At 32.4% G+C, this 22,862-nt stretch overlaps 1 protein-coding gene across 1 annotated transcript in view; it reads left to right on the top strand.

Moving 5' to 3' along the window:
* Nucleotides 1–22,532, top strand: part of LOC129223859 (ubiquitin thioesterase OTUB1-like) — a 45,907-nt gene extending 23,375 nt beyond the window's left edge. The window contains exons 4-8 of the mRNA XM_054858221.1: nucleotides 10,938–11,056; nucleotides 11,140–11,224; nucleotides 15,808–15,911; nucleotides 18,953–19,043; nucleotides 21,814–22,532. Coding sequence (XP_054714196.1) covers nucleotides 10,938–11,056; nucleotides 11,140–11,224; nucleotides 15,808–15,911; nucleotides 18,953–19,043; nucleotides 21,814–22,008 — 594 coding nt within the window. The 3' untranslated portion in view covers nucleotides 22,009–22,532. The remainder of the gene's footprint in view (nucleotides 1–10,937; nucleotides 11,057–11,139; nucleotides 11,225–15,807; nucleotides 15,912–18,952; nucleotides 19,044–21,813) is intronic.
* Nucleotides 22,533–22,862: the final 330 nt, after the last annotated feature.

The raw sequence follows: 22,862 nt of genomic DNA, 5'->3' as shown, positions 1-22,862 counted from the left end.
GTATGATATCATCAACATAAAAAAGAAGAAGAACCTTATTTTTATATATGTAACAACAATTACACCAATCTAAACTAGTAAAGTTCATTTTCAAAAGTGTTTCATGGAGTTGATAGTACCACATCCTACCACTTTGGTGTAAACCGTACAAAGCTTTCTTTAACAAACAAACTTTACCAGGCTCTCGTACATATCCACTAGGTTGTTTCATATATACATTAGTATCCAAATTAGCATACAAATAAGCGTTATTTATGTCTACATGCAGATGACACCATTTAAAAAGACATACAAAAATACAGAAAAACAATCTGATTATAGAAAAATCAATGACTGGGCTAAAAACTTCTTGGAAAGATTCTCCAGCTTCCTTCCTTGGGCACATAATCGAGCGCGGTATTTCACAATATTCCCTTGCTGATCTTCTTTTACCGTATATACCCACCGATTTCCCAAAATTTTACTATGTTCAGGTGGATCCACTAACTCCCATACACCGCGATTATATATGGTTTGTATTTCCTGATCCATCGCGTTAATCCAATGTTTAGATTCCCTAGAATTAATGGCTTCTTTAAAATTTAATGGAAGATTAATTTCAGCAAGATTTCCCTCTAAAATTTCTATTAGCTTTCCCTCTTTTAAATTTTTGCCCGAAAAGTCAAAATATGATTCATCAAATTCAATTTTGTTATCATTACAATATTTAATAACTTCATTTAAAGAACGCAAGCGAATATTTGAACCTTCAATCCTATAGTAAATATCAGTTCTATCACCTGATGGTCTAGGAACAGTTTGACGCAACCAATTAATTTCAGAACAAGGTTTTAATTCTTCACTAGGACTATCACTGGAAAGCTCATCCACTCCCTGATTTGAAGTTACAGGATATTCATAATCAAAATTGTCAGGTAAGTATTTCATAACCCTTGGACTACTTGATCCAGAACCTAGTACAACATCTGCCCCTTTAGTTCCCTCATCAAAACTGACATTACATGTTTCTATGATTCTTTGTTCGTCTTCCAGCCAGACACGATAACCTCTAGTATTTTGAGCGTAACCTAACAAAATTCCTGGTTTAGATTTATCGTCCAATTTCCTTCTTTTCTGGCTTGGAACATTTACAAAAGTTAAACAGCCAAAAGTTCTGAGATGTTTCACGTTAGGCTTTTTATTGAAAAACAGTTCAAATGGGGTATGATTACTCCCATGACAAGACCTATTCCAAACATAAGAAAAACAAATTGCAGCTTCCCCCCAGAATTTCGAAGGTAAGTTACTCTCTTTTAAAAGTGCTCTAACTCCCCCCATTAATGTCTGGTTAAACCGTTCAATTATGCCATTCATCATTGGTGTGTAGGGATTAGTTTTCTCATGCCTAATGCCACGGTTATTCAAGAAAATTTCAAAATTTTGATTGCAGAATTCTTTCCCCCCATCTGTATGAATTGATTTAATTTTCCTCCCTAAAAGCCTTTCATTACGATTTAAAAATCTTACAAAAATATTGAAAACATCCGACTTCAATTTCATAGGGTATACAGCAACGCGTTTTGAAAAATCGTCCATAATGGATAAATAATATTTCTCTCCCCTCAAAGTTAAATTTGGGACTTCACCTACATCCATGTGTATAAGCTCTAAAGGTTTAGAAGATCTCACGGCCCCAATCGATTTAAAAGAAATACTCCTAGCTTTAGTATATTTACAAATTTCACAATAGTTAACATTTTTATTCAATTCAGGAAGACCTCTAACACTATTGTTTTTGCTAGTTCTAGAAATTTATTCATAATTAATGCGACAATATCTCTTGTGCCATAAATCTTCAGGTGAAATTTTACAAATTTTTTCAGAAATGTTACAAACAGGCTCAGAATTATCACAATGTTCACTATTTTTCAAATACAAATATCTATTAGGCTTAAAGAAATATAAATTTATGTCATTTCTACGCTTTGCATAAAATAATTGATTCCAATTTTTGTCAAACTTTAAGAATGGAATTATGACCAACAAATTTGTTACCTTCCTGTTCCAATTTAGATAATGACAATAAATTATGACGGATTTCAGGATTGTACAGAACATCTTTCAAAATAATTTTCCTATGTCTACCATTAATTTTGACCAACAATTGAATTGTACCAACCCCTAAAATATTGCTTTGTTTACTGTCAACAGCCATAGACATTTTTAAGTTATTAACCGGCCTAAAATCAGAGAAAAGATTTTATTTTTTAGTGACATGTGACGTAGCTCCAGAATCGGCAATCCACGTTATATCTGAATCAGATGAAGTAATATTCAAAGCTTCTGACTCATTAATTTCACTCACATTATGTTGAGAATTAGAAGACCCTTGAGATAAATTTTTAGAATTTAACTTTGCCTTAAATTTAAAACAATCAACCTTTTTATGCCCAAAAATCCCACAAAAATTACATTTCCCTTTAAATCTATTTTTACTAAAATTTGACACAGGTTTACGACTACTTTTACAAGGATGGATCTTACCGGCAGGTAGCGAATTGGGAACGGTCACATACACAGCAGGTGTCTGTAGTGGAATGTTCATTTCAGAAATTCTATTTGCTTCGGCAACAGTTCTTGTTCTAATTTTTAATGGAGTGAAGTCCACGTCAGACCATCGGTAGATTTGCTGTACTGTGGATGCGAATTCAGGGGGTAAACTCCGGATATACTGGAAACCTATGTTAAGGTTGGACATCGCATGGCCAACTTCTTTTAATTGTGACGCAGCTGCTTTCACTCGGCAGATGAAAAGACCAACAGTCTCACCTTCTTGAAACTTGACTTGAAAAAATTTATCCAACAGGGATATCAATCTGGCGCGGGTGTCAGGTTCAAAATACTTGCACAAGATTTCCCAAGCTATCTTTCCTTCAGTAGTGCATTCGATGAGAGGCTTGAATTCTTCTGACAGGAACTGATAAATGGTAGTATAAGCTCGAGTTCTTCTAAGATTCATTTCCGCTTTATCTCGGAACGTCAATTTTTTTTCTTCAAGTTTCTTTTCTTTTTCATCTTTTTCGTCAGCTTCGATGAATTCCCAGCTGCCCGAATGACGCAGGACAACTTGTATGTTTCTCTTCCAAGTATTCCAATTATTGGCATTTAATAAAGGTATTGTAGGGACTTCCATACTTTCAAAAATTTCACGATGTTTTAAAAATTCTTCAGAGCATAAAAATTCAAATTTTCCGAGTTCTTCAGGTTATGGCTAGGAATTGCAAAGTCCAGGTGACCTGGGCCCATAACCACTTGTGAGCATTATGTGTAGTGAAATTAGACTTACTACACCGCTAGTAGAATTGAACTTGCAAAAAAAAATGTCCACAGCCTGAAGTTGGAGAAAAAGAAAAACACGTGAAGCATTTTTCCTCAAGGAAAATTTGTATTTATTATCTTCAAAAGATTTCTGAAGTTGACGAACAACATCTTCATTGATATTTAAAAAAACATTTAGAAAAATAAACAAATATTAGCCGCTATAATGCAACGAAACATTAAGTTTACGAACATGCTGATTCCAAGGAATATAAGGCATTACCGTAATACACAAAAATAGGCCTAAAGGCGTTTTATAACTTTAAAATTGACATCACGTTGTATAACGCCCTGCCAGGAGTAAAGAGCACTGGCAGACATCACGAAATCACGATGAATTACTACGTGCAACACATTGCGGCTATGTGAGGTGAGAGAGAGAGCGAAAAAAATCGCTCGAAGTATTTAAAGTCTTCACATGGCTTTCAAATTAAGAATATGCAAAATACAAGATGTGTTGCCAATGAAAGAAAGTTAAAGATATGTTGCCAATCAAAAAGTAACTCAATCTAAAAAAAAATTCTCACGGTTATAAGATACAATGAACTGGTGACTCGGTTCACCCAAAAGTTCATTCATTTGACTGAGTTATTGCAACCGATCGCACAAATGACTTCACAACGTGATGCAATGTTTACATCGAAAAAGGATTGATTCTGCATGATGCAAAAACGTATTTTTAATGGTTTTTTTTTTTTTCAAATTAAGTGATTCTTTCACTTTTTGTGAAAGTTTAAATTAAAAATCTAACAATTGCTTAGGAGCCATTTCAAAAGCAGCTCTAAAAAAATTTCGTAAAAAAATATAAGCCAATAACACACGAATGACAGCAAAAGATGCAATACGACGATGTGAGTGAATTATAAAATTAAAGCTAGGAGACAAGTTTCCCATTAGGTTGCTTGACCAAACAACCCATTTTTGTGAGGGATTTGTTAAATTCCCTTTACACACTGGACATCCATCCCTCTCTCTTACTAGTACTTTTGCTGCCTCCTCTCCGGGACCCTTCGGGGCTTGCGATAAGGCTTGCTTGCCCACGTTTATCAGCATTTCTCTCCTCAGTGAAACACGTGCAATCGCTGACTCATCTTCCTTCCCCCCTCTTTGCTTTACTTGTCGCCCAAGGTTGAAGGATTTCTTAACCCCTTCACTCCCCTGGGATAAGGCTTGCTCGCCCATGTGGATCAGCATTTCTCTCCTCAGTGTCCTCAGTGAAAAACGTGCAATCGCTGACTCACCTTCCTTCCACCTCTTTGCTTTACTTGTGGTCCAAGGCGAAGGATTTCGCAAAATGAAAGCAAACGATGTGGTGCCGTCTGTTAGCAGCATTTTCAACTTTTTTTTTTTACTTGAAAAAAAAAACGCTGCCGCACCGGCAATTTTTTTTACTTTTTTTCTTATATGTGCAGCGGCGCTTATTCCTGAAAATACGGTACTGAACAAATAGATAAAATATTCCTTAGATCAAAGGCGCCCATATGCAACATTTAAAGGGGTGGGCTCAGATATTTTCCCCATGGTTTAGCAGGATATTTTCCACATAAAAACAGATTTCAGTACAGATTAGAGTTATTAAAATTTGACATTTTTAATAACTTATTCATTAATTGCTGGAAAAGAAATGGTTTTTACATTTTTGCAAAGAAAAAAGTACCAAAAGCAAGGAATTTCTAACAAACCCTAAAGAGTTCCTATTTTTCCTACCTTTTCCATTTTTTTCTCTACTTTTTCTTTCTTTAGTATAGCACTTCTAATTGTGCATTGATTCTTATTTTTACAATGCCACACCTATAATTTTCTGCATGTTTCAATTTTGAAAAGAAAATCAAAAGAAACAAGTGGATCCTGAGCTTTTCATTGACTGACAACAGTAATTTCTGTTAGGAACGCTGCGGCATCTGAGTGTTTAAAATTTAAATTTTTGTAAGTGACTTTTTTCCCTGTTGCAGCGTTTATGATCGACTTTTCTTTTTATCGCCCCGACTTCAGTCCTACTGTTTTAACGAATCAATAAAAAAATAGAATCTGGCACATTCTGATGCAATTATATATTATTTACTCATCAATTAGAAGCTTTAATTAAAGTAAACGGCCGACTGCTCAAAAAGTGCTGGAAAAGCCAAATTTCCTATTTGCCAATTTTTTGTATAGATGATTACAAGTGAAATGGAGCTCTATTCAAACAGAAATGCAAACCCTCACCTTAAAAGGAATGTAAGGAAGCAAAAAATGAAAAACCTGTACACTGTATGTATTTTATTGATGTTAGTACAAAAAAAAAAGCGACAGATAGCAGAAATTCCCAAAAACGGATCACTTAAAAAATTATCGCAGAAACTGACTTTTTTTCATGCATAAATATGATTATTGTTCATTCTAAACTGTAAACATGATTATAAAATTTATAAAATTTCATTTTCTTTCCTTGCAAAGAGTGTAGTGGCAAAAACAAAAAAAAAAAACACGGCAAAACCTTAAATGGGCAAAACGTTTCCAATTTTTGGAGAAAAATCGGAAATCAATTTAAATGCGAGATTTCGTTTTTATTCCTTCATATTTTTAAAAGTTATTGGGTGGAGCCACAAGCAAATATGTACCGTATTTTTTTTCTTTTTAATGGGTATTTTCTACTCTGATATATCATCAATATCGAGGAGTGGCTCATCATTTTTATGTGCTGCGTTTATGGCAATGCGGCATTTCTGAACATTTAAAATTTTTTGACTGACTCTTTCTCTTTTCGGGGTGCAGGAATTATACCGATGATGCGTATCTACTATAAGTTATTGTACTCAGGGCGCCTGATCAAAGGGCGGGGGGAGGAGAAAGAGATATATGTAGGCATTCGATACCAGGTGCTCCCCCCTCACTCTCAGTTTCATGAACAATTTCCGAATGAATATTTTTGTTGTATGGTGAGGATTGAGAGAAACTACATGCCTTCCCTTTTATACACAGAGAAACATAAGTAACTGATCTTTGTCTTTGTTTGTTTACCATGTGCATGGATTTTTCTTTCTTTTCCCGTGACAAAATTTTTGAAACAAGAAGGTAAAAAATCATCAAATCAATAAAACAATATTTATTTTTACCTCTTGATTAAAATTAAAACTGGCCCTTCATTTTGATTTTAACCCTGGGGGGGGGGGGGGTGGCTAGCAAATTATGTATACTGATTGCAACAAAAACTGCACAAACTTGTATAGTTAAGCATTAATTTTCCAAAGCCAGGGGGGGGGGTTGAAATTGACCCCACTGGCCCCCATAAATGATGTGCCTGAAACAAAAATTTATGTTGAATGCTTAAAAATACATAAACATTATACAAACCCTTTAGTTTACTTATTTTGTTATTTAATTAATTTAATTATTTTATTAATTTTATGTCTCATATTTAAGAACAAATTTATTTTAGTTTAGTAGCATTTTCAGTCTTTTTCTTTCTTTTTTTTTTTTTTTTTTCAAATTCAAGTATCTGCCCCTGTTTATGCAAGAATGCATGTAAGCTGCTGATTATTTTTAACTAAAACTAATTTAATGTTTCTTTGTATCATAGTTTATGACGAGGAGCTGAAAGTGTTAGTATTTTCAAATGATAAATGAATGCTCTTGAAGGAATGTTTTCATTTTTGAGAAAACAATTCTGTAACAAAACTGCTCTTATTGCACCAAAATACCAAATTATGAATGGTTTTTTGCGACTGCTATATTGCATTTTATTCTTTCATGCTTAAAATTTTTATTACTGTATTTTTGAAAGGTGTTTCTTTGTTTGGATTTTGTTTTCATATTTTTGTAATTATTATCTTTATTTCCACCAGTTCATTTTTCATACTGATGACTGTCAGCTTGTTTCTTTCATTTTGTTTTTGCAATTCAGTCTTTGATTAAATCCCTTTAATATTTCAAAAATACTGTTAGTTTATTTTTGGGACAGTTTTAAATCAAAAATACTGTTTGTTTATTTTACATTAGAAATAAATTTTACGCTAAATTTGTTTCCTCTTGATGTGTGTGTAGTCCTATCTCTTATTTTTTCCTACTTTTTTAATTGATTTTTTTTTCCCTTCTTTTCCTACTTTTTTAATTTTTGATTCCTTATTTCCTACTTTTACCCCCTAAAAAAGCACTTCAGGGTCTGTTCAAAGGGGAGCTTGAGCCCCCTCTTGCCCCCCCCCCCCCCATATGTTTTTACTTGTCTTTGATACTCCAGATTCCAGTAAGAAATGGTTCTGATTTTAGAATCTAGGTTTTTCAAAAAAGCCACGTATACCGTATAAAATTACATTTTTTCTTAATTGTTATATTTGACCATGGTCTGAAGGTAAGTTTATAATGTACAAATTTATCTTTCAGAACAACTTTGGTCAAATGATTGAGGGTGCTCAATAATGAACATGTTTTAGCTATTTGAACCATTGTCATGATAATGGATGGACATTGGACAATTAAACAAAATAGTACCAGCTGGACAATTTTTTCCCTTACTGACCAGGAAGACGCAAATAAAATGTGGACTCAAATACTAGGACTTGTTTAGTAGGGTGGGCCGAAATAAGCCGAAAAAAATTTTTTTTTCGAAATCAATTTTTGGATAGCGCGCAAAAGTTGCATATGAGCTAGTTAGCACTCAAAAAAAATTTCTTGGATATTAAAAAATATCTAGCCGGCGCTATTTAACACTAAAAAACCGAAAAAAAATGAGAAAAATGAATTTTTGTCGAAATTTTTTTTAAAAAACTAAATTCCAAATATTTTGCTGGAATGCACCGAAAATGTTATATAATGAGCCAGTTCGAGCCCATAAAATGTTTCATTGATTTTAATGAGCATTTAACCGCTCCTTTCGGACATCAAAAAATTGGAGAAAAATGAAAAAATATTGAATTTTTTTAAAAACCATTGTGAAAATTATTTTTCAAAATTAAATCATAGACTAATTAATTAAATAGTACTATTAATCATAGTAATTATTATCACGCAATAATATCATACATTTTCTAGAATTACATATAAAGATAATAAAATTTTGAAAAAGAAATCTTCAAATTTGATTTATAATACCTCATGCATAATGAATATTATTTTTTGGAATAATATTGTCCCTTGTTATCAAATGATGGAAGTTCTTTCCTAGCTTGAAGTTTGGCACAAATGTATCCATCTTGTGCAGTTTCACCACGAACTTATATTGCAGCTTCGGTTATTAGTTTCACACAACGTTTCACAGCTTCCGTGTGACAGGGAAATTTCTCGAAACAGCTGTAGGCTGTTCTATGCACATTTCATTCAATTGTTGGTCTTTTAGATGCATTGTAAGAGGTGGCTCTGTAGCAACACAGTTTGCCCAATGAACTAAATCAACATAATCAATGGCTTCAAAATGAGTTTAGGACGCTTAAAAAATCGTAACCATCCGAGCTCTTCGTCTTCCTATTTCTAGAGTTCAGAATGCACCTAACAGCTAATTCCCGAATGTATTTTCTTGAATCAAACAACATTGTCAACAGTAGCTGTTCAGGATGAGCGAAATATGCATTATTTGTTACCTTATCCACTTTTCCAATAGCCATTTTTCTTACTGTCCTTTGATCAATTAGGAATTGTTTTTCTCTATCAGGGACTTTTGCTTTTTTTCTGCAATTACACGAATATAAATCTGCGCATTTGCAGGCACAAACGTCAAACAAAGTCGTAGCCTCTACTTTAAATTTGCCTAGCTTTGATTGTAAAAGTTGCGTCTTTATATTTTTAGCATTTTTTGTTGCGCTATTATATTTAGAATAATAAGATAAAATTATGGCAATCACTCTTCTTATCGAAACAAGGGGAAGGGAAGCACGCCCCTAAATATCAATAGCTTTTTTTGCAACTACAGCGGCCACACTTGCTGAAGATGGTTGCTTACTTCCTTCTCCCTTTATTTGCATCTTAGTGATTTGATAACATCTGATAATGTCCTCATATGTTGGAAGAAATAAAGCATCGGGAGGAGACAAATCTCTTCCAGGTCCAAATAGAAGACTACTTGTGCTTGCTCGCGTTACTTTCTTTTTCGCGCGTTTCTACATAAGTCGTGTTGTATACCAAAACAAAGATAATAATGCAATGACATTCGAAATGTCCGGCTCCCGTTTAAAAGACTTCAGAGGATTCACATTTTTTTAATACTCAAGGGCTCTATTTGTCAAACATATATAAAATAGTTATAACATAATCTTAGGAATAATAGAAGCAGTTGAGCGCCGTTTATTATCCAGGAGAAACAATTGGAACTGAAGATTAAAAAATTAGCATCTTATGTAACTATTTTTTATTTGAGGTTTTGCATTTTTTAAAATTGGCGTACCAATGTCGCATAAAATTGATTGAATTTTCACTAGTTTTTTCTAAGTAACGTATTGCGTAATATTTCAGTATTTCATTATTTTGAAACTACTTTTAAATTTTTTTTTTTTTTTTTTTTTCATTTTTCCCATGTGTCAGTCTTAAAGGAGATTAGCTAAATATTCTACGAAATGTATAAAAGTCTTTGAGGATTTCAACTAATTCACTGACAGATACTTCTAATGTTTGCTAAAGCTAGCTTCAAACTTTTTTTTTTACCCCCCCCCCTTTTTTTTTTTTTTTTTTTTTTTTTTGAAAAAAGTGCATTTTTGCCCTTTTTTCAGTTTTTCAAGGTCAAATAGCGCTGGCTAAATATTAAACAAATTTAGCGAAATTTTTTATGGGTGATAACGGGCACATACAGCAACTTTTCCGCACTATCCAAAAACAGATTTCCAAAAAAAGTTTTTTTCGGCCCACCCTATTGTTTAGTATTACAGCTACTGGAATAGCAAAAGTGAAATTTTTAATCAGTGCAGAGCTGTTGAGCGAAGGATTCATTTTGAGGCCCTAAAAGGTCCTAAACATACTTCTAACAGCTGAAGATTGTATGACAAAACTTTTTTTTATGCCAATAGGGTTGTTGTAGGCTGATCAAAGAAGGAAGTAAATGGACTATTTTAACAAGACTTCAAAAGCTTCTTTAAATCAATTGGCAATGGTAACTATACAATTTAAAAAAAAAAAAAAAAAAAGAAATTAAAAGGGGACAGAAATGAAAAAAAATAGTTTTTAAAAAGAGAATTAATTCACATAATATATAAGATAAAAGTTAGTATAAAATAAACACTGAATATAAATCTGTCTCAATAAAATTTGGGTTTAAAACAAAACCCTCAAATTTATTCATTAGGTTGCTCTACCACTGCTTATCCAAAAGAGGCCTGGGGCAGAACAATATGTTCTCTCAGTTTTTTTTTTTTTTTAATTATGTCTATCAAAACATTTTTACTCTCACACATGTAAATGATAAAATGATCTCATGAATTTTTTTGGAAATGATGTTATGCTTAAACCTTCATTGTTTGCTCAGAATCCACTGCATTTATTGAAGTCTTATCTTGCAAAAGTAGACCATCATATTGTTTGAGTTGTAATTTTAGATTAAAACTAAATTTGGAATTATTTTGAATATTTATAGATCTCTTCCTTTGCTCTTGAATTTTACTATATGAAACAATAACTTTCAGGACTTGAAAAGCAAGTATGGTTGTGTTCGGAAAATGCGTCCAGACGGCAATTGTTTTTTCCGAGCCTTCACTTTTGCTTACTTGGAAAGTTTGCTCACCGATAAGCAAGAGTACAAAAGGTAATTGCAGTGAAGTCATGTTGCTCAATTTTCAATTTTTATAAGCTTTTTTGTTGAAGAATCTTGCTTTCGCTTTTCTTAAGGTTCAAAGAAGTAGCTGCTAAAACCAAAGATGATTTAGTCTCCCTAGGGTTTCCTAAATTTACTATAGAAGATTTTCATGATACAGTAAGTTGTTTTAAGCCTCTCTTTCTCTCTTTTTTTTTTTTTTTCGACATTGCTTCTTACTTTCGTTATGAATAGAAACATTACTTTTGATTTTTTCACCCATGACAGAATTCCATGAATTTCATTCTTCAAACTCACCGAATTCTGTTATGATTGTTATTCTCTATAATATGACTCCCTGAGCGTTACTGAGAGACAAGAGATAAAATTGATTAATGAACTCTGTTTCATCTTTTTTTTTTTTTTTGTTATGTGTGTTCTTTGTATTTGTATTTTGTTGAAACTGTTTATAATCGATTTTAGAAGAAAAAAGTAAAATGTAAAAGAAAATGATAAATATATTCAACATGATTTTTATTGCCAACCGTGTAGGGAAATGTTAGAAACTTAGAAACTTAGAAACCAACGGCACATGTTCGAAAATTGCCACTCATTTGCAGCAATCCTTTGTATTTGGATAAGCCAACTTTTTGCATACAAGCATCGTAACGGTTATGTTTTTTCTTTGAGCAATCTTTTTACATCCCTTGAAAAAATCAGATTTTTCATTTCAGCTATTTATTTAGTTTTGTGAGGAAATTTCTAGTCAATTTCATTAAAGCAATAATTCGTAAATATGAATTTTGTTTGAAAAGATCGACATACTACAGTCGATCCTTGATAATTCAAACACTTAAACACGCTTAAAACTAAGAACTGCTAAGACGAACTACATTTGCAGTCCCCATCCTGTTTGTTGTTTATTCTTGTTTGGATAAAATAAACTCAAAGTGAGATATTTTAAAGGTCCCTTTGGTTTGTTTTAACAAGGTTTGATTTTATTTAAGTGTAAAGTTGCTAAATCATTTATACAACAATTTTTAAGAATAGAACTGGAAAAAATTGCTCCTAATAAATCCTCTGTTGGCATAAAGCTTATTTTTTATTTAATTCTTTTTCTCTGAGATTAAAGAAGAAAAAAAACATGGGAATTTAAATACTTATGGTGAACATTTAGAATGTTTGAAATTTGTATTTAAAAAGATAACAAAATATTTAATTGTAATATTTTAAATTGTAATGACTTTTTTCTTTAATTTTCCAGCATGAGAAATTTTTGTTTAAAACATTGAGTGTGGAAGTATGCTTTTAAAGCTGTTTAATATCTCTGCATCAGTGCTTGAGATTACAACCCCATGCATCTTGTAAATATTTGAAGTACAGTAGACCCTTGTTTTACGCAGGGGTTACGTTCCACAGAAATGCCGCGTAAATCAAAATCGCTTGAATTGAGACGTAATACTAGTGTTAAAATAGGGGTTTGGTTCCGTAGATAACAAAATACTTCATTCTAGTGATTACTTATTGTATAATAAGCTTAATGTGTACTTATGTCGACTTTTATGCACAACCTGCATGACGAAAACATAAATTAATTTCGTGTTCTGTTTATAAAGAGGAGCTAGCTGTGATAGTCTTTTGGCAATCATAAGGATTTTTCTCTGTATTTCTTTGCAGAGCATTAACCATGATCACTTGCTTCATTTCCATGATAGAATCTTACTTTACTAAAAAATCAGATCATTTCTATTGTCTAGGAATGGCTTGAAATTTTCAATGTGAACGTTTTTGGTTGTGCGTCCCCGACGTCGGTATCCTCGTTTGTTTTAGCCTCCTTTGTCACTCCTAAAAGCTCTTCTTCCAGTGACTTCTGAACTGTGTGAGTTGAATAACTTTACTTCTGGAAAGAGCTCTGGAACCAATCGCATAAAATGTCTCCAGTGGCCGAAGCTCGATTTATTAGCACGCCAAAATGCAGTTGATTACGCGTAATCTGCAATCTTTTAGATTTTGAATGAGGGGGAAAATTTTATCTGTTTGCATTGCCGCATCCGCATAAAACCGAAACTCATCCGCAGAAAATAAAGGTGTTAAATCTTTAACGGTATATAATCGCAACCGCGTAAAATGAGGGTCTACCATATTTTGAAACTCAAAAGTTATAAAACTAGAGCTTACTTAAATTGGCTTATTATCTTTTTTGATAAATATTTTATTAGTTGTAATAATTTGTAAATCTATCCACTGTCGAAAGAAAAAAGTATGACTTCATTCTATATATTATGTATATTTAATAAATCAAATTGTTTCTGTTATTGGGAAAAGTTAATTAAGTTGTTAGGTCATGGCACTTTAGTGTGTATATTGCGTAGAATATAGATCTCCCTTTTTCCCATACTACTTATTTCAAAATTCCATGTGGTTGTAATAACGTAGTTTTTTAGTATTAGGAGGCTGTGTAATCTATTTTTCACTTGAAAAACCAGTTTGTGAAACCATTCAACAATGCCTTGTAAATAAAGTGCACTTTTGTCATTGTTGGAGTAAAACATATTATAAATAATGTTATTTACTTGGCATACATTACAAACAGGGTTCGTACGGGTCATGGAAATCCTGGAAAGTCATGGAAAAATATCCTGGGCAAAGATAAATTAGCAGTTTCTTAAAGAGAATTAGACATGTTGAGTGATTCAACAGTGTTGCATATAAAAACTATTAACACTGGCAAACTGAACGATCCCGATAAATCTGAATTTTGAAATCTCATTGTATCCATTCTGTAGCAGCCACACTTTTTTTTTACAATGCGATTTTACTGTTTGGACATCACCCATTTTGAAGTTACATTATTTTCAACATTTTTTATATTTTATATTCTGTAGTAGCGAACTTGCACGTTCTTGATTTTTGCCACACGCACTCAAAAAACGCAATTCAATTGCATCCGAGTTCGTTTCCATAACTTGTATGAAATTTATTTTTAAATTTATCTTAATTTGTTGAAGGTTTAAAAAAATAAAGACATGAGTCTGGTGATAGAATACATAAATAGGGGAATTCTAATACCCTAAAACAGTAGTGCCCAACATATGGATCTCAAAACTGATTCATGCGACCCACTGCTATGTTCAGTGTCAAGAATCAAACACTATATTCCAGAATTTCTGAACCTATTAATTTTTATGCATTTGAAAATGTGCAAATAAGTAAACAAGAAGATTTGTATCAGAAGATGTATTCACTGCTGAATGTGTTTATTAAATAAATATCTGGTTTAGAGACAATGAATTTAGTAAAGAATGTTTCTTTACTTTGAAGAGCCCAAGTACTGTCAAGTTATTCGGATGATTAAATGTACTGTTGACACTAAAACCCTTTTAAAACCAAATTTATTGAAATTTAGTAATAACTCATTCAACTTTTGACCCATTCATTATCATTTTGCCTGTTTATAAAAAAATAATACAAAAAAACTACACATTTAAGCATTATTATATTTGATTCACTGTATTTTTACTTTACTTAAATTTATATGAAGAATACATACGAAGTTTAGTTTTTTAGCTGCACACTGATTTCAATTATTTAATGCTTGGATGAGATAGTGGCATTGACGTGGAAGTTTTGCTAATGCTCATTTTCAAAAAATGGCAAGTTTGATATTAAATAGTACTATTCCCGTCATGTAACGAGGTCATGAAAATTTTTATGAAGTCATGAAAAAGTCTTGGAAAAGTCATGGAATTTTTTCATCCAAATAGAGTATGAACCCTGTACAAAGTACTGTACTTTTAGTGCATTATTGTAAGAAAGGCCAATTGGTTTATCTTTATTTAAAGTGGATATAATGTTAGGTGCTATTGAACATGTGTGTTTAGTTTTACTGTAATTCTTAATATTCTTTTATTTTCTCCAAATTTTTATGATGAAGCATGTACAAACCCTGAAACCTTCCCACCCTTTCATTTTTGGTGGAAGACTTTCCTTTTTCGCTCTGCTAATGTCTTTCTGAAGTTAATCTTCCTTTTTTCTCCGTTTCCTGGCTAATTTGAAATTTTCTCTAATTTTTATCCAGACAGAAAAAATTATTGTAAGCTGTTAACAAAAAGTCAACAATATCACAAACTTCTCCTACAAGCATAACTGTTAAAGTTATGATTTCCCAAGAATGCAATAAGATTCTTAGGGTTAAAACTTCTTTGGCCATATTTTGCTTTATATATAATAATAATAAAAGTGAAAAATATTGAAAAGACCACACTAAGAGCCCATAGATGCGCAACGCAGCAAAAGTAAAAAGCTAAGTAAATAGAAAATTAAGCAATCAGAATTTCAAATATTAAACAAATTATAAATAATAATTGATAATAAAAAGGAAAAATGCAAACAGCTATTAAGTAGGAATAGATAAAGAGTGAATCCATAGCTCGTCAGCCGTGGAGGATTCATTAATTATGGTCAAAAGACCAAAATTTTAACTATGAACTAAAAGAGAATGTTTAAGCTCCAGTACATGCAATATAAAGTAACATTGAGCAAAAGCACCACATGCTAAACTATAAACAATAAACAAGAGCTCAAACCTAAAACTAAAAGCAGGGGGTTTCGCCTCGACTAATTAGGAAAAGAAGTTCCAATAATTAGCCTTTTGCTAGATAAATTAAAATAACAGTCATTTAATAAATTAAAAATGGATTTGTGATTCACCAAGGTGCAGATTATTTCTTATTCTTATTGACACAATTTATTCCTTCTTAAAGTTCATGGATGTGCTGGGCAAGATTGATCAGGATATGTCTGTGGAGGACCTTTTAAACATTTTCAACGACCAGGGCTGTTCTGATTACATTGTTGTATATATGAGGTGTGTATTTTTTTCCGTTTAGTATTTCTTCATGTTAAATAATTTGTTTTAAAAGAAATTGCATTTCCTCTCAGTGGTGTTTGTGATCCGAAATTTCTGAAATGTTCTGGCTGACAGCATTTTTAAGCTGAAAAATAATTTAAAAAAAAACTTTTACAATGTTTTTTTTTTTTTTCAATGATTTTAAATATTTTTGTATGCATAGTCCACTTGCATCCCTGCTTCCTCTCCCCTCCCACCAAAAAAAAAAAATCTTTGTAACATAGTATGTAGATAGGATTTGTCTTTTATTAAAATGAAAAACCAGCGTAACACATGGGTGTAGAACAGATGTCCGAGAGGGAGGATGTAATTTGCTTTTTTTTTTAAGATAGTGAATATTGGAAACTGTATCTCGTTAAGAATATATCTACTCCATTGGAGTGTTTCTTTTTTTATTTGGAATTTTACCACGTGCTATCTTATGAACTAATTATCTTTCAAATGAAGACGGACATCATCTAACATAGTCTAAAATTGTGTTTTTGGAACTTCATCTTTGAAATATTGCAGAAAGAGAGTTCCTAAACTCCATCCATTTGATAATGCATTCAAAAAAGTATAAACATCTTGAAAGATGGCATACTTTAAAGAAAAAAATTCTGGGGAGAGCTCCCAACTCCCCTATTTTTTACTTTTTTTAAAGATTGCCAATATTGTGGTTTTGGAACTGCCAAATTGAAAAAAACTGCTGCAAGAAAGTCCCTGAACCCCATCCTTTCCCTGAATGTTATCAAAATAACTTATCATTGCGTTTTTAGAACTTTAATTTAAAAAAGAATTCAGGAGGAAAGCCACGGAACCCCTCCCCCCCTACCTATTTATTGACGGTTGTCTTCGTTAAAGTTTTTGGAAGAAACAACCACAGACAAGTGTGGGGGGGGGGGGGGAACGCTTGAGTACTACACATAAAACTAGGTTTATATTGATGCAAAAGTCAAAAGCTTAAAATTCAAATGAAGCAGAAATTCCAAAACTAGCATAGTTGAAATCAACAACATTTACATATATAGAATTTTTGTTAAGCAGGCATGCACGCAGGGGAGAGGGGATCAAAATCTTTCCCGTCTTGAACACTTCACCAAACTTGCGCCCATGGCTTAGCACCTTTTTAATACTTTTTAGATATGTATACTCTCATATATATGAAATACACCGCCAACTCAGTCATTTCCAGCCAAGGACAGTATCGAAATATACATCGAAAAATTTAGTACTAAAGATGAGGTTTAAAGTGGTGGGGGGGGGGGTCAACTTATATGCGGGACGGAATTTCCAAAAATTTTCAAAAAACAATTCTTAGGGAAAAAAACACTTGAAAATGTAAACATTTCTCAGATTTTAGTCCATCTCTTTTAAGCAGATGCTAAAGAAGTAAATACTTACAGATTCTGCTGTGATTTTACATGGTCTGACTGAAATAAACACTAAATGGTTACAGTAACTGCCCAACTACGTGAAAAGTGGAGGAGTCGCTGTATTCTGGAATTTTCCAGATAGTCGCTAATTAATGCTTATTTTTTTGAAATAATGTAATGTGGCTGCAGTGTAAAATTTTGTTGATATTGAATCAAAATAAATGCAACAAGTAAAAAAAATCGTAACAGCGAAATCAAACCCTTCACGAAAATCGCAATCACAGAAGCAAACCCGTTTTGTGCAAGAGAATAAAAATCGGACCTTCTTTATTCATTTCTCTCTTTTTATAGTGTTTAAATTCAAAATTAGTTTCAAAATGCTCCCAATTTTTTCAGAAAATATGAACTTGACTTATATACAGGTATATAAAATATCTTTGGAAGAATCTCAATCGGTTTAGGTTCCACAGAAATGCATAACAACAGTAAAGTTTTAAACTCCGGGGGGGGGGGGGGGGACTGTATGAAAGGATTTTGATTTAGGGTTCCTGATTTGTGGAAAAGGTTACATTGATTGCTTGTGTATGCAATGCTTGAAATACTTAAAGGACAATTTTTGTCAAATGATTTTATGTTCAGAACATCATCAAGTAATCTGCTTTGGGGTTTCCTGTGTAGGGGGGTCTACTGATACACAAGTGTATATGGCGTACTTAGTTCTGCACAAACTACCACGAAATCCTGTTACAATGAATACCAATACAAAGTTAGGAAAAAGAAAAAGCATTTCAACAGAACAAATTTTCAGTCAAGTTATGAAGAAATTCCAGTTACTACTAACAAAATTTGTGGTCCCTTTAAGTTTGTGGTTACGGGATTTTGCTGTGTTTGTATAATTGGTCAGAACAGCATAGCTGGAATCTGTAATTGATTGATAACTACAGCTTTAGTGGGGGCTGGTCAGAGGCTCAATTCATCCTCAATCAGATTTTAAAGTAATTTAGATGTTTTCAATTTTAATGTTGTTAAATGTAAATGTGATCTTGGAACCATTGCATTAATTTTTTCAATATGCACAAGATTGTGCACGGTTTTTTTTTTTTTTTTTTTTTTTTTTTTTTAGCATTTCTAAATTGTTTTAGCTCACTCTTTTAATTATAATTTTCAAAATAAAATTGGTTCCTTATCAACCAAAATTTCGACTAAGCAGTTTTCTACCGTGTTTTCTTCACCTTATTTTGTTAAGAAATTTTATTAGTAAAAGTTAACCCCTAGAAGAACAGGTTGATTTCTTTGATTCATTTCAAACTTTAAAATATTCTATAACTTTTATTTGTAATTGAACAAAAAAACTCAAATTTTGTTTCTATATCTGATTGAATGTTTGATTATGATTTTGTAAATGTTGTTCTATTTTCTAAAATCAAGAGTATTTGATTTGTGTATTGTGTTTGTTTTTGCTATTGTGTTCTTTGTAACCTTTTCTTGCTGCCAGCCATTGGAAAAAAAAAAGAGTATTTAAACATGTACTGTGTGAACTCAGAACAGGGTGACAAAATTTTCTAATGTTTTAGATCTATAATGTTCCAGCTCAAGTTATTTTCAAATTAGAGTTATTTTAATTTATTTTGTATTTCTTTGTAGATTAATAACCTCAGGATACTTGCAGAAAGAAGAAGCCTTTTTTAGTAATTTCATAGAAGGCGATAGGACAGTTAAAGAATTTTGTCATCAAGTAAGTATAAAAGCGAGCTTGTTTTATTTTCTCTCACTTTGTTTTTCCAATAGAGCTATTGTACTTAAATTACTGTTATATGATAGATTGTGTTATAATTCTGTTGTATTCATTATGTAAAGTGGAAAATTATATGCTATTAATTTTTTGGTAATTTCAAAGCTAAAAACTAAAGAAAAGAAAATGAATTGTAGTTAAGATTCTTATAATTTTTGAAAATTGTGTAAGTTCATGGCACAAATTTTTTCATTTAGTTTTCCAATTTTACTTGCTTCAAATTCGCCATCTTGTTTTTTGCACTTCTCTCTCATATACTTGGTGGCCATTCATTAATTACGTAAGTGTCCTGAAGGGGAGGTAGGTTGGGAAAATCTCTACATGCTCTTACTTTGGAGGGGGGGGGGGGGGAGCAAACCCAGTCTTACATCATGTTTTCCAAATTGATATTTTAAATCAGAAATTGCGCAGGAGAGAGGTTTGACAGGGATCAGATTTCATTTGCATCTGGAAGGTAAAAACGTATTAGGAGGAACTGTTTTTTATTTGTTTTACTAAGAATGAATAGTGTAAAATATAATAAAAGAACCATACTATAATGGCATGTTTTAGTTTTAATTAGTATCGCATCATATACAAAAAAATGTCAAAAAATATTAAGTCTAGATTCCAACTGTTTAGTAAATATTTCTTTACACCAAAAGATTTAATTTAATAATAGAGAATTTAATAGCAATTCCAGTGATGTAAGATTCGTTATTTCATCTTTTTGAAAAATGAAATGGAATCTTATGTAAGAATAGGCGAAAGGGGTTTAAAAAAAACTTATGTGTCCTTACATGAGGGGAGGAGGGTCAAAAATCTGCCAAAATCTTTCTTATGTAATTAATGAATGGCCCCTTGTGTGAGGGATGAAGTTGTCTTTCCTCTCCATAGGACACACGTTTGGTTTTATTGCGGACATCAGAAAAAGCTTGGAATATCTTTATTTTTCCAAATTTGCCTTTTTTTTTTTTTTTTTTTTGTAATCAATAATTTGCTGTTTACTTATTTTTAGCTAATACATTCGAAAGTAAATTGGAAAAAATATCAAATTGTTGATAACTTAAATATTTTTCTTCAGGTAACATCAGGTCAGATAGGAACTAGGGATTTCAAAGTATTGCACTTTCTCAGACCAAAATTTTCTTTAACACATAAAACTAAATCCTTAATTTGAAAAGAAACCAACAACTACATAACATTACATTATCTTGCTTCCAACTTTTTATCAGAAGTATTAACTTAACTTTTCAGATGCAATCATCATTTATAACTAATACAATTTTTGTTATTTTGTATATTTTACCATCGCCAAAATTTTGTACCATATAGTTTAGTATATGTTGTATGCCGCTTCTAATGTATTGCAATCTGGGAGATTAGTGAAATAAAAATCTATTGTTGCCAGACCTAGTTCTTAAAAACAAAAATCTATGTAAATGGACTGTAGGTAGACAACTTAAGGAATGTTCTTAACTATTCTAAAATATTTGAAATATGCATTTTTTATGCACAAATGTTTTTTTAATACTAGATATGGGTTTTATTAAATTTAATAATGGATAGGTAGGTTTTAAAAGATAGTGTGTTTGCACCATTTTCTTACACCTTATTCACTCTTAAGATGTGCATCTGTTATTGCTGTAGGGATAGAAAATCTGCTCTGAATTGGTTTTATTTATTTAGCTACTCTTCTGCACCAAAAATTGTAAAGTTTGTTGATTTTGCACTACTCTGTGTCCAGAAATGAAAAAAAAAGAAAGTTTAATTTTCAAAAGCTTACCCAAAGTAGAATTATATGCATTCATGTCAAACTTGCTATTTACTAACTTTTAAATTTTGCGATGAAAAAATTTCGTTATTGAGACTTGGATATTTTCTGTATTGACATTTTCCCAAGGGAATAGATATGTATTTTTGGTTCTCTTGCACAATTTTCTGTTGACAGATACATTAGTTCCATAGACTAATAATAAGAGTAGACCGAGCTATGGCAACCCTTTTGCTGCTCATAAACCAAACCATGTGACTGGTGGATATCCTAGCAACAGCGGGCGTTAATCGTAGCAGACGATCAACGCCAGCGCGAAATAAAATAAATATAGATTGATGGAACACGGAAGAATGATCTTTTATGGAGTCCGATTTGTAAATTTTTTTATTCTAAGTTGTAAATATTTTGTTAATATAGTGAGTTTTTCGTTTAGATAGTATTGTGCATTTTCTTTAGTCAATTTTAATAACTCTCTAAGCAATAAAAGATGCAAGCGACCAAGAAGAACCAGCAAACAGTAAGATTTTTACCTACAGTTTCAATTTAAGATACCGATTAGTACATTTTTTGCATTAACGCAAAACGCTTACGCCATTACGTTCACGCTAACGCTGACATAGCAGTTCCAAATGAAATAAAAGTTACTGAAAAACTGTGATCGAAAACTAATTACTAATGTCAAAATAAATGCATAACTAAAAGAAAAACAGTTCAATCTCTGCACCTGGAAGTTTTTTTTAATGAAAACACATTGTCTTAAAATACATGTCGAGTGCCAAACTATAGATAATGCTGCCATCTAGCAACCATGCTGCCAAAGTCTTCGCCAAGCCCTTCCACTAGTCACATGATACATCTATGAACCAATTTTCTTCATCAGCAAGAATGAGAAAGCTCGGTCTACTATTATTATTAGTCTATGATTAGTTTCTGACGACTTTGGTCTTTTCATTTCAGGAGGTTGAACCTATGTACAAAGAAAGTGACCACATCCATGTGATCGCCCTGACCTTGGCCCTGGGCGTGGGTGTGAGGGTCCAGTACATGGATAGGGGCACCGGTGGCACGGTAAACGCCCACGACTTCCCGGAGGACAAGACACCCAGGATTCACTTGTTGTACCGCCCGGGACACTATGACATCCTGTACTGAGTACCACCACCATTCTTCCGTTTCTCGTCTGGAGTGCCGCTTCTCGGAACACGGATCGTGCCGATTTTCCGTCACAGTGCACACGAAGGATATCTCGAACTCTAAAGTATCATATACATTTGGATCAGTCATGTAATATTTGATGTAAACACTCTGAAATATATTGGAATAATAACCTTTATGCGAAAAAGTATTGAAGGTCCTTTAACTATCCATTTTCAAATATTTTGTTGTCACCCGAATAGTGTCAAATGTGATGGTTGGTTTTGCTTTGAAAACTTCAGTAATTTGTAGCTGTCTGTTCTGAAAATTAAAAAATATATATATATATCATTCATTTACTTCAGAAATTACAATAATAAAAGTTGCAGTACTTGACTCCAGTTTTGGAACCCCCAAATCCGGAAGACCTGAAACTGAAATTTTCTAATGCATAATGATAAAAAGTACACCCACAGACCATCTGCCTGCAAATATCTCTGATTTTTAATGAGCATTCCAAAGTCGGCTACCAAGGAATTAAATTCTGGGAAATATGGTATTACAGTCAAACCTTGTTTATCGTGGTCCATCCGCTCCAAGCTCAACCTGAAAACTGAATTTCCGTCAATAGTTTTCTTTATTTATAAATCACCGCCTCTGAGAAACAGTAAGACATCTTCATCTAGAAACAACAGTAAGATATCCTACTGTTGTTCTAAGGTGACAAAATTAATAATTTTTCTAGTTAGGAATAATTTTTCTAGAGTTTGAAACCTATTTACAACCTGTTAAATGTGCTGTTAACTATAATTAAAATCCTCTAGACATGAAATAACGCCCTTTAGTCATCATGGCATTCGAATTGTCTAATA

The sequence above is a fragment of the Uloborus diversus genome, chromosome 6 (assembly GCF_026930045.1).
Source record: "Uloborus diversus isolate 005 chromosome 6, Udiv.v.3.1, whole genome shotgun sequence".
Taxonomy (NCBI): domain Eukaryota; kingdom Metazoa; phylum Arthropoda; class Arachnida; order Araneae; family Uloboridae; genus Uloborus; species Uloborus diversus.
This window is presented reverse-complemented; position numbering and strand designations above follow the sequence as displayed.